This window comes from Oncorhynchus gorbuscha, linkage group LG15, assembly GCF_021184085.1.
Source record: "Oncorhynchus gorbuscha isolate QuinsamMale2020 ecotype Even-year linkage group LG15, OgorEven_v1.0, whole genome shotgun sequence".
NCBI lineage: Eukaryota > Metazoa > Chordata > Actinopteri > Salmoniformes > Salmonidae > Oncorhynchus > Oncorhynchus gorbuscha.
The window spans coordinates 17,871,170-17,882,208 of record NC_060187.1 but is presented as its reverse complement, the minus strand read 5'-3'; the positions used below and the strand labels follow the sequence as shown (position 1 = coordinate 17,882,208).

Here is an 11,039-nt window from a genome sequence, read left to right as displayed (position 1 = left end):
CTCTTATCTAGGTGGGTGAGGGTAGTGTGGAGTGCAATTGAGATTGCGTCGTCTATGGATCTTTTGGGGCGGTATGCAAATTTGATTTGTCTAGGGTTTCTGGGATGATGGAGTTGATGTGTACCATAAACAGCTTCTCAATGCACTTCATGATTACAGATGTGAGTGCTACAAGGTGGTAGTCATTGTGGCATGAAGCCTTAAGAGTTCTTGGGAACAAGAATTATGGTGGTCATCTTAAAACATGTGGGGATTACAGACTGGGACAAAGAGAGGTTGAAAATTACAGTGAATATACCTGCCACCTGTTCGGGGCATGCTCTGAGAAAGCACCCTGGAATACCATAAGGCCCCGTGGCCTTGCGGGTATTGACCTGATTAAAAACTTCTCACTTCGGCCTCGGAGTGCGAGATCACCCACACCCGGTACAATGGTGTTATCGTCAAAGCTGGGTCTTCCTTTGTCATCTGTATTGGACTATAGCCCCTGCCACATGTGGCAGTCGTCGGAGTCTGTGTAATATGATTCCACCCTATTCCTATATTGTTCTCTTGCTCGTTTGATGACTCTGCTGAGGTCATTGTGGGACCTCTTGACCTTGATCCTGTCCTCAGCCGTAGCCTCAGGGTTGTCTGCAATAGCCCTGTGTGCGGTAGCCCTATCCTTTAGTTTAGTGCCAACTTTAGTGTTAATCCAGGGCTTTTGATTTGGGAAGCAGCGAATCTGTGGGGACAAGTCGCCGATGCATTTCCTAATGAAGCCAGTGACAGAGGTGGTTAGCTCTTCGATGTTATCCGCAGAGTCCCAAAGCATATTTTTATCAGCTCTAGCAAAGCAGGCTGAAGTATAATCTCTGATTCCAGAGCATTTCTCAAAGGACGAGTCACAAATAATTCCCGTTTGAGCTTCTGCTTTTAAATAGTAGCAGGAGTATGTATGGAGTAATGATCTGATTTGCTGAATGGCGGACGAGAGAGTAGCCAGCTTGCCATACACTGGACCGGTAGACAGTGTCCTACGCCCCACCTGGCGGGCACTGTTTTCCCGCAGTTTTGTTAACAACGGAGAGGGCAGGTGTTTGGCAGGCAGGAGAAAAGGACACTGTGTGCTAGCTTAGCCAGCTAGTCCTAACACTGTGTGCTAACTAGCTAGATAGCTCGCTAGTTAGCAGCACCATGTGCTAGTTAGCTGGTCCCGCCTTCCACCTGCTGTGTCCCTGTGTCATCCTTAGGACTACCTGGCTAAACTGCAGTGCTAGCAGGAGGTAGGGATGACAGGTAGGTGGGTGAAAAAACTCAGATAATACTTTTTATTTCCCTTTTGACCCACATTCCAAAGTGTAACACAAGCGGGAAGGGGGGGGGGGGATTCATGCAGGAACCAATGGGGTGCTCGAGGGGGGGTGGGGGTTCATGCAGATGCAGGAACGCCACGAATTTTGGGCTGCAGTTGCACACTACTTAAAATATATATATATATATATATATATTAACAACAAATCAATACAGAAAGTACATGAGGGAACACAAGTATATATAGATTATAAACAATGGGCAATCGAGCTAGGGGGTACAATATCACATTACAATTACACAAGGACCTTAAGAGACATACATACACTTACAAGCAGTTGCACACTACTGCCTAGCTTCGCCTCTTCTGCGTTGATGTATGTTGATTTACCAACCGGAAGCGCTAGCCGGAAGTTGCTCCCGTATTCGTGACGTGTCCTTGTAACTACTATTTGCAGTTGCTGCTGACATCAAATTCCATACTCAAATGCGGCGAGAATTTGCTGATAAATTATAGCCACGTTCAGTACCATAGGAAAGGGATCGTGATACGACCTACAAAAATGACAACCATGTTCGCAGACACAATTCTTATTGTGTTCATCTCTGTTTGCACAGCTCTGTTAGCTGAGGGTAAGTAACGTTACAGTAGCTAGCAAACGTTAATTTTAGCTAAGCTATCTGGCTGACTTTAGCTAGCTACCTGATACTGACTTTCTAATTTTGGCTAGCAACCATCAAACATATTCGTGATGTATTTTATTTGGTTAAAGCTGATGCTGTAGATGTTTTATCATTTGGAAACCTGTTTAATCCGGGGCATGAGTAGCACGACGCTTCTTAGTTTTGGGACACAACATTGGGTGGGAGTCTGTCTTTATGAAGCTACAGCCATCAGATCTAAGAATTGCGAGCTCTCGGCCAAGTAACTGGGTATCTAAACGACTTTGTGACAACGGCTGATGTTAAAATGACTTTATGAAATACATGTGATTGATTGTCACCATTGGTGTACTAATGATAATAACCGCATACTTGTTATTTGTAGTTAGTGACAGAGCTTATGTTTCATCAGGAGATAATTGGGGCATCATCTAATACACATGCATGATTTTATATGCACATTCATTGATATGTTGATGTATTGATTGCTCTAAATGTAGTATTTGCCTCACCTTTAAACATCTCCATCCTAAGGAATTACATGGGTGTTGGTGTATCGTACTGCAAAGTACAAGAGTCTGAAGGCAGAGGTGGAAAAGCAAAGCAAGAAATGTGAGTCTTCAAATGCATTTTCATTGCTTTTCACAATTTACACACAGACGACATTGTTCAGTTCTTGGATCAAATTGTATTTGTCACATGCACCGAATACAACAGGTAGACCTTACAACAGTTGTAGACCTTCAACACTATAGTACCCTCAAAGCTCATCACTAAGCTAAGGATCCTGGGACTAAACACCTCCCTCTGCAACTGGATCCTGGACTTCCTGACGGGCCACCCCCAGGGGTGCGTGCCCATGACTGCATGGCGACTCCAACGCCATCATTAAGTTTGCAGATGACACATCCGTGGTAGGCCTGATCAACGACGAGACAGCCTATCGGGAGGAGGTCAGAGACCTGGCCAGGTGGTGCCAGAATAACAACCTATCCCTCGACGTAACCAAGACGAAGGAGAGGAGTGTGGACTACAGGAAAAGGAGGACCGAGCACACCCCCATTCTCATTGATGGGGCTGTATAATGGAGCAGGTTGAGAGATTCAAGTTCCTTGGTGTCCACATCAACAACAAACTAGAATGGTCCAAACACACCAAGACAGTCGTGAAGAGTGCACAACAAAGCCTATTCCCCCTCAGGAGACTGAAAATATTTGTCATGGGTCCTGAGATCCTCAAAAGGTTCTACAGCTGTACCACCGAGAGCATCCTGACGGGTTGCCATAAGACTCCTGAACAGCTAATCAAATGGCTACCCAGACTATTTGCATCCCCCCCTTACAGTAACCTTACAGTGAAACACTTACTTACAGGCTTTAACCAATAGTGCAAAAAAGGTATTCGATGAACAATAGGTAGATAAAAAATAAATAAAACAACAGTAAAAAGAGAAGCCTTTTTGTCCTAGACTTGGCACTCCGGTACTGCTTGCCATGTGGTAGTAGAAATAAGTCTATGACTGGGGTGGCTGGGGTCTTTGACAATTTTTTAGGGCCTTCCTCTGACACCGCCTGGTATAGAGGTCCTGGATGGCAGGCAGCTTAGCCCCAGTGATGTACTGGGCCGTACGCACTACCCACTGTAGTGCCTTGCGGTCAGAGGCCTAGCAATTGCCGTACCAGACAGTGATGCAACCAGTCAGGATGCTCTCGATGTTGCAGCTGTAGAACCTTTTGAGGATCTCAGGACCCATGCCAAATCTTTTTAGTTTCCTGAGGCGGAATAGGTTTTGTCGTGCCCTCTTCACGACTGTCTTAGTGTGCTTGGACCATGTTCGTTTGTTGGTGATGTGGACGCCAAGGAACTTGAAGCTCTTAACCTGCTCCACTACAACCCCGTCGATGAGAATGGGGGTGTGCTCGGTCCTCCTTTTCCTGTAGTCCATCTCCTTTGTCTTGATCACGTTGAGGGAGGGGTTGTTGTCCTTGAACCACACGGTCAGGTCTCTGACATCCCTATAGGCTGTCTCATTGTTGTCGGTGATCAGGCTGTTGTGTCATCAGTAAACTTAATGATGTTGTTGGAGTCGTGCCTGGCTGTGCAGTCATGAGTAAACGGGGAGTACAGGAGGGGACTGAGCACGCACCCCAGAGGGGCCCCCGTGTTGAGGATTTGCGTGGCAGATGTGTTGTTACCTACCCTTACTGTTGTTGTTTGGGTGACGGCTCTGTAGAGAACTTTTTTTTTTATACACTGCTCAAAATAATAAAGGGAACACTAAAATAACACATCCTAGATCTGAATGAATGAAATATTATTATTAAATACTTGTTTCTTTACATAGTTGAATGTGCTGACAACAAAATCCCACACAAATTATCAATGGAAATCAAATTTATCAACCCATGGAGGTCTGGATTTGGAGTCACACTCAAAATTAAAGTGGAAAACCACACTACAGGCTGATCCAACTTTGATGTAATGCCCTTAAAACAAGTCAAAATGAGGCTCCGTAGTGTGTGTGGCCTCCACGTGCCTGTATGACCTCCCTACAACGCCTGGGCATGCTCCTGATGAGGTGGCGGATGGTCTCCTGAGGGATCTCCTCCCTGACCTGGACTAAAGCATCCGCCAACTCCTGGACAGTCTGTGGTGCAACGTGGTGTTGGTGGATGGAGCGAGACATGATGTCCCAGATGTGCTCAATTGGATTCAGGTCTGGGGAACGGGCGGGCCAGTCCATAGCATCAATGCCTTCCTCTTGCAGGAACTGCTGACACACTCCAGCCACATGAGGTCTAGCATTGTCTTGCATTAGGAGGAACCCAGGGCCAACCGCACCAGCATATGGTCTTACAAGGGATCTGAGGATCTCATCTCGGTACCTAATGGCAGTCAGGCTACCTCTGGCGAGCACATGGAGGGCTGTGCGGCCCCCCAAAGAAATGCCACCCCACACCATGATTGACCCACTGCCAAACCGGTCATGCTGGAGGATATTGCAGGCAGCAGAACGTTCTCCACAGCGTCTCCAGACTGTCACGTCTGTCACGTGCTCAGTGTGAACCTGCTTTCATCTGTGAAGAGCACAGGGCGCCAGTGGCGAATTTGCCAATCTTAGTGTTCTCTGGCAAATGCCAAACGTCCTGCACGGTGTTGGGCTGTAAGCTCAACCCCCACCTGTGGACGTCGGGCCCTCATACCACCCACATGGAATCTGTTTCTGACCGTTTGAGCAGACACATGCACATTTGTGGCCTGCTGGAGGTCATTTTGCAGGACTCTGGCAGTGCTCCACCTGCTCCTCCTTGCACAAAGGCGGAGTTAGCGGTTCTGATGCTGGGTTGTTGCCCTCCTACGGCCTCCTCCACGTCTCCTGATGTACTGGCCTGTCTCCTGGTAGCGCCTCCATGCTCTGGACACTACGCTGACAGACACAGCAAACCTTCTTGCCACAGCTCTCATTGATGTTCCATCCTGGATGAGCTGCACTACCTGAGCTACTTGTGTGGGTTGTAGACTCCGTCTAATGCTACCACTAGAGTGAAAGCACCGCCAGCATTCAAAAGTGACCAAAACATCAGCCAGGAAGCATAGGAACTGAGAAGTGGTCTGTGGTCCCCACCTGCAGAACCACTCCTTTATTGGGGGTGTCTTGCTAATTGCCTATAATTTCCACCTGTTGTCTATTCCATTTGCACAACAGCATGTGAAATGTATTGTCAATCAGTGTTGCTTCCTAAGTGGACAGTTTGATTTCACAGAAGTGTGATTGACTTGAAGTTACATTGTGTTGTTTAAGTGTTCCCTTAATTTTTTTGAGCAGTGTATATGTATTTGAATATTTCAGTGGAGAAGAAGAAGGAAACCATTACAGAATCTGCAGGACGTCAACAGAAGAAGAAGATTGGTAAGAAAGAAGAGTCATGTGTTTATACAGTATGTATTTGGACCAAAGCTTTCCTGGACCATAGCTATCGCCTCATCATAATTTTGACAAGACTATTACGATAATAGATATGACAGTTGGCGTATATAAAATAATATGTGGTCCCCATACACAATGTTTTAATTTCAACTTCAGAGAGACAAGAGGAGAAACTGAAGAACAACAACAGAGATCTATCCATGGTGAGAGAAATGTGTTTTTTTGTCATACAAATTAAACAAGCCAACGCCCTGTGTATTCCTTCCTCATTTGCTATCTAGCTTCATTGATGAAGGGGTGACCACATTTCATCTGACTGTCCTCCCGTCTTGTTTTACAGGTACGAATGAAGTCCATGTTCGCCATTGGCTTCTGTTTCACAGCGTTGATGGGAATGTTCAACTCCATGTGAGTGTACATACACTGACAAATGCTATCTGTTAGATCTAGTGGCACGGGTGGCTACTCTGTTATGATGACAAACAACTCACTGTGTTCATTGTGAGTTTTTTTTTTTTTGTTAAGCAATCGCTCTCAGCTCAAAGTTAGTAATTCAATGCACCTCCTTACCCATCACGTGCTAATATCATTGTCTGGTTTTTAGCTTTGATGGAAGGGTGGTGGCCAAACTGCCATTCGTCCCACTGTCCTACATTCAGGGTCTTTCCCATCGCAACCTTTTGGGCGAGGACTTCACTGACTGCTCATTCATCTTCCTGTACATTCTCTGCACCATGTCCATCAGACAGGTAACTCAACTGACACTATTTTACCACCTGTCATGGGTTGCAGTATATTGACAAGAGTAGCAAATACTTGGCTAACAAAAAAAAGTTAAGGACATAAATTTATGGATTTGAAGTTGAAGGTTTCCACAGACCCAATCTCTTAAAATATGATTCTACATTCAACAGCTTATGGTTCACAACTTTCCAGAACTGGGACTTCTCATAAATATCCTTGTCTACTTGCTATATAAATATTGTTTCTATCCATCCACAGAACATCCAGAAGATGCTGGGTCTGGCCCCCTCCAGAGCTGCCACCAAGCAGGCTGGAGGTTTCTTGGGACCACCTCCACAGGCAGCTAAGTTCTCCTAACAACCAAGCATATGGGTGGCCTTCCAGGCTGACTACATTACATTACAGTCCAATGGTTGTGTACCATGTCATCGAGTGTGCAGCCGAGCATCAGATCCTATATCAGATTATGTGATTTTTGCAATGTAGTCTGCTTAGAACGCGTCTTCAGTCCTATTTCTACACTGTGACTGTCTGGCCACAGAGAGAAGGGAGAGGACAGCCCCCTCATCTGTACAGAGAATGACATTGCTGTCACAACGATGGATGGGACGACTCTTTGTATACATTGAATACCATCAGCAGCTACTGTATCATTCATTCATGACCTGTACCCATTATTTCATTGAAGTTTGTAGTGTACCTGGTTTGACCCATTTTCCAAATTTTGATGCTTTAAGTTTTAGTTCGATTAGTTTGACATGAAAGTAGCTATGATTGTGAGTGCTAATGATCTACAAAATGTTACAAAAGTGTGAAATATATCCTGTTTATATTCAGATAAACATTGTGATAAGATGCTAAACACAAATCGTTTGAGATTGGAATAAATTAAGCAGACCTGGGAGTGGATTGGCTGTTTGGTTCATCAGTACATTATGTGATTGCCTGGCTCTGTAGTATTTCATTTCTTACTTAATGAATAAATGTTTTATCAAATTTTTGCCTGTTTGATGCTGTTTACTTTTCTTTCTTTGCAATTTTGTATGATCTATGTCTGCTACCACAGAATATCATAAGTAAAACAAGTATTCATGACTTTGGTGGTTCCTATCTTAGAAAGCCATAAGTGGATTAATGAGTCAGCAGAAAATTGTTACTCTATAGTCTACACTATTGGAGCTGGCCTGGGGCCAACAACACACAGATCGATAGGACTGCTAAATTAATTGGCAGGGTCATTCCTATGATACAGTGCCTTTTTTTGTTCCAGGAATGATCTGTTCTTATTTAGTGTAAAATGTGGATTCCAAAAAGGCTTTAAATTTAAGGTCAGGTGTCTACTTTAACACAAAAACATGGATCCTGAAAGGGAATAGTAGTCATGTTATTACACTTTTTTTTGTCAGTGGCTATCTGTTTTTTTCCATGTCCCCAGGTGATATTTATCAACTTCTACAATAAATTTAAGCCATATAATAATAAAATATACCAAACCTTAAACTATTTTATCGTCCTAGTTAAGTATTTTTCATCTAATGTTTTTTTCATGATAATTGTATTTATTTTATTTAAAATATTCTGTGTGTCCCTGATAGAAAACACCTTCCTATAATGACCACATTCAGGAAGTGTGGGAAAACTATGGTGCAAAGCTACATAAATATAAACACTCAGTTATATCTATATGTCCATGTTTCAGGTAGTTGTCCTACTCATCAATGTCCACCCTGTTAGGCTAAATTATAGAGAACATTTAAAATGTTAAAATATGTTTGATAGAGCAGTTAAAATTCTGTTCAAGTTTTCACCATTATGCTATCTCAATCTTGCTCACTCACAGAGCTATCGCTAATTTAGGCTCAACATGTCCACCCAGTTAGGATTATGCACCCAAACAGTTAAGTGCCTGAGCTTGACCAATAAGTTTTTCTGAAAGTCAAACATGTCCCTTTTCTGATATACAGTACCAGTCAAAAGTTTGGCAACACATTCAAGGGTATTTCTTTATTTTTACTATTCTCAACATTTTCCACCCTTTGCCTTGATGAAAGCTTTGCACATTCTTAACATTCTCTCAACCAGCTTAACCTGGAATGCTTTTCCAACAGTATTGAAGGAGTTCCCACATATGCTGAGCACTTGTTGGCTGCTTTTTCTTCATTCTGCAGTCCAACTCATCCCAAACTATCTCAATTGATTTGAGATTGGGTGATTGTGGAGGGTAGGTCATCTGATGCAGCACTCCATCACTCCCCTTCTTGGTCAAATAGCACATATGCAGCTTTGGGGTGTGTTGGGTCATTGCTCTGTTGAAAAACAAATTATAGTCCCACTAAGTGCTGTTGGGTTCGGGGTGAAATTTTGAACATTGCTATACTAGAGACATTGTTATACCCAGAACCATAGCATATAAATGAGTGAAAGAGACTGGTTTTTACATCAGAAGTTAATGGTTATCTGTAGGAGACAGATGGCTGTGGGATGAGGGGAGACGGGTGGAGATCTTTGGATTAGGCCTCAAGGGGGTTGAGGTCAGGTCAGTTTCCCTTAAGGGAGAAACAATGGTTTATTATCCTATCACTTCATCTTCCTGTCAGACCATAAAAGATGTAAGGCTTGAAGAGAAGGAGGAGTGTCTAAATTGGAGTATATATACTTGTGATGGTGGAAACGTGATGTCTGAATGAAGCTGTATAGACACATTGGGAAGAATTACACTTGGTTAAGCTTCTCTAGTGTCCGTGAGTTATTTACTCTGAAAATTAGAACCTAACAGCGAAAACCAGATGGGATGGCGTATCGCTTCAGAATGCTGTGATAGCCATCCTGGTTAGGTGTGCCTTGAATTCTAAATAAATCACTGAACATGTCACCAGCAAAGCACCCCCACACCATCACATCTCCTCCTCCATGCTTCTCGGTGGTAAACACATGCAAAGATCATCTGTTCACCTACTCTGCGTCTCACAAAGACACCAAAAATCGCACATTTGGACCAAAGGACAGATTTCCACCGGTCTAATGTCCATTACTCATGTTTCTTGGCCCAAGCAAGTCTCTTCTTCTTATTGGTGTCCTTTAGTAGTTTTTTTATACCAGCAATTTGACAATGAAGGCCTAATTCACCCAGTGTCCTCTGAACAGTTGATGTGTCTGTTACTTGCAATTTCCGAGGCTGGTAACTAATGAACTTATCCTCTGCACCAGAGGTAACTCTGGGTCTTCCTTTCATATGGCGGTCCTCATGAGAGACAGTTTCATCATAGCGCTTGATGGTTTTCGAATCAAATCAAATGTATTTCATAAAGCCCTACTTACATCAACTGATATCTCAAAGTGCTGTACAGAAACCCAGCCTAAAACCCCAAACAGCAAGCAATGCAGCTGTAGAAGCACAGTGAATAGGAAAATAATCCCTAAAAATCCCTTTCTATGAAGAAACCTAGAGACAAACCAGGCTATGAGGGGTGGCCAGTCCTCTTCTGGCTGTGCTGGGTGGAGATTATAACAGAACATGGCCAAGATGATCAAATGTTCATAAATTACCAGCAGGGTCAAATAATAGTAATCACAGTGGTTGTCGGGGGTGCAACAGGTCAGCACGGCCAGGTGGAATGGGAACAGCAAGGAGTCATCATGCCAGGTAGTCCTGAGGCATGGTCCTAGGGCTCAGGTCCTACGAGCGAGAAAAAGAAAGAAAGAAAGGAAGAAAGAAAGAAAGAAAGAAAGAAAGAAAGAAAGAAAGAAAGAAAGAAAGAAAGAAAGAAAGAGAGAATTAGAGAGAGCATACTTAAATTCACACAGGACACCGGATAAGACAGGAGAAATACTCCAGATTTAACAGACTAACCCTAGCCCCCCGACACATAAACTACTGCAGCATAAATACTGGAGGCTGAGACAGGAGGGGTCAGGAGACACTGTGGCCCCATTCGATGATACCCCAGGACACGGCCAAACAGGAGGATATAACCCCACCGACTTTGCCAAAGCACAGCCCCTACACCACTAGAGGGATATCTTCAACCACCAACTTATCATCCTGAGACAAGGCTGAATATGGCCCACAAAGATCTCCACCACGGCACAACCCAAGGGGGGGCGCCAACCCAGACAGGAGGACCACGTCAGTGACTCAACCCACTCAAGTGACGCAACCCTCCTACTCAGTGATTTAGCTTTAGCCAGCATCATCTTCAGATTAGTTTTAACGTCAGTAGCCCTGCCCCCTGGTAAACAGTGTATGGTCGCTGGGTGATTAATTTTAAGTCTAATACTGTGGGTAATGGAGTCGCCAATGACTAGGGTTTTCATTTTGTCAGAGCTAATGGTGGGAGGCTTCGGCGTCTCAGACCCCGTAGTTACTGGTGGCACAGACACTGTTTCATCCTTTCCTACACTGAAATTAGCC

The 11,039-nt window shown here is 44.0% G+C and overlaps 1 protein-coding gene across 1 annotated transcript; it reads left to right on the top strand.

Moving 5' to 3' along the window:
* Nucleotides 1-1,708: 1,708 nt before the first annotated feature.
* On the top strand, nt 1,709-7,628 carry tmco1 (transmembrane and coiled-coil domains 1). Its single transcript, XM_046299852.1, has 7 exons — nt 1,709-1,926; nt 2,491-2,568; nt 5,807-5,866; nt 6,041-6,087; nt 6,225-6,292; nt 6,489-6,633; nt 6,887-7,628. Exons 1-7 carry the CDS (start codon nt 1,857-1,859, stop codon nt 6,983-6,985), a joined length of 567 nt encoding a protein of 188 aa, XP_046155808.1. The 5' UTR covers nt 1,709-1,856; the 3' UTR covers nt 6,986-7,628.
* The last annotated feature ends 3,411 nt before the right edge of the window (nt 7,629-11,039 follow it).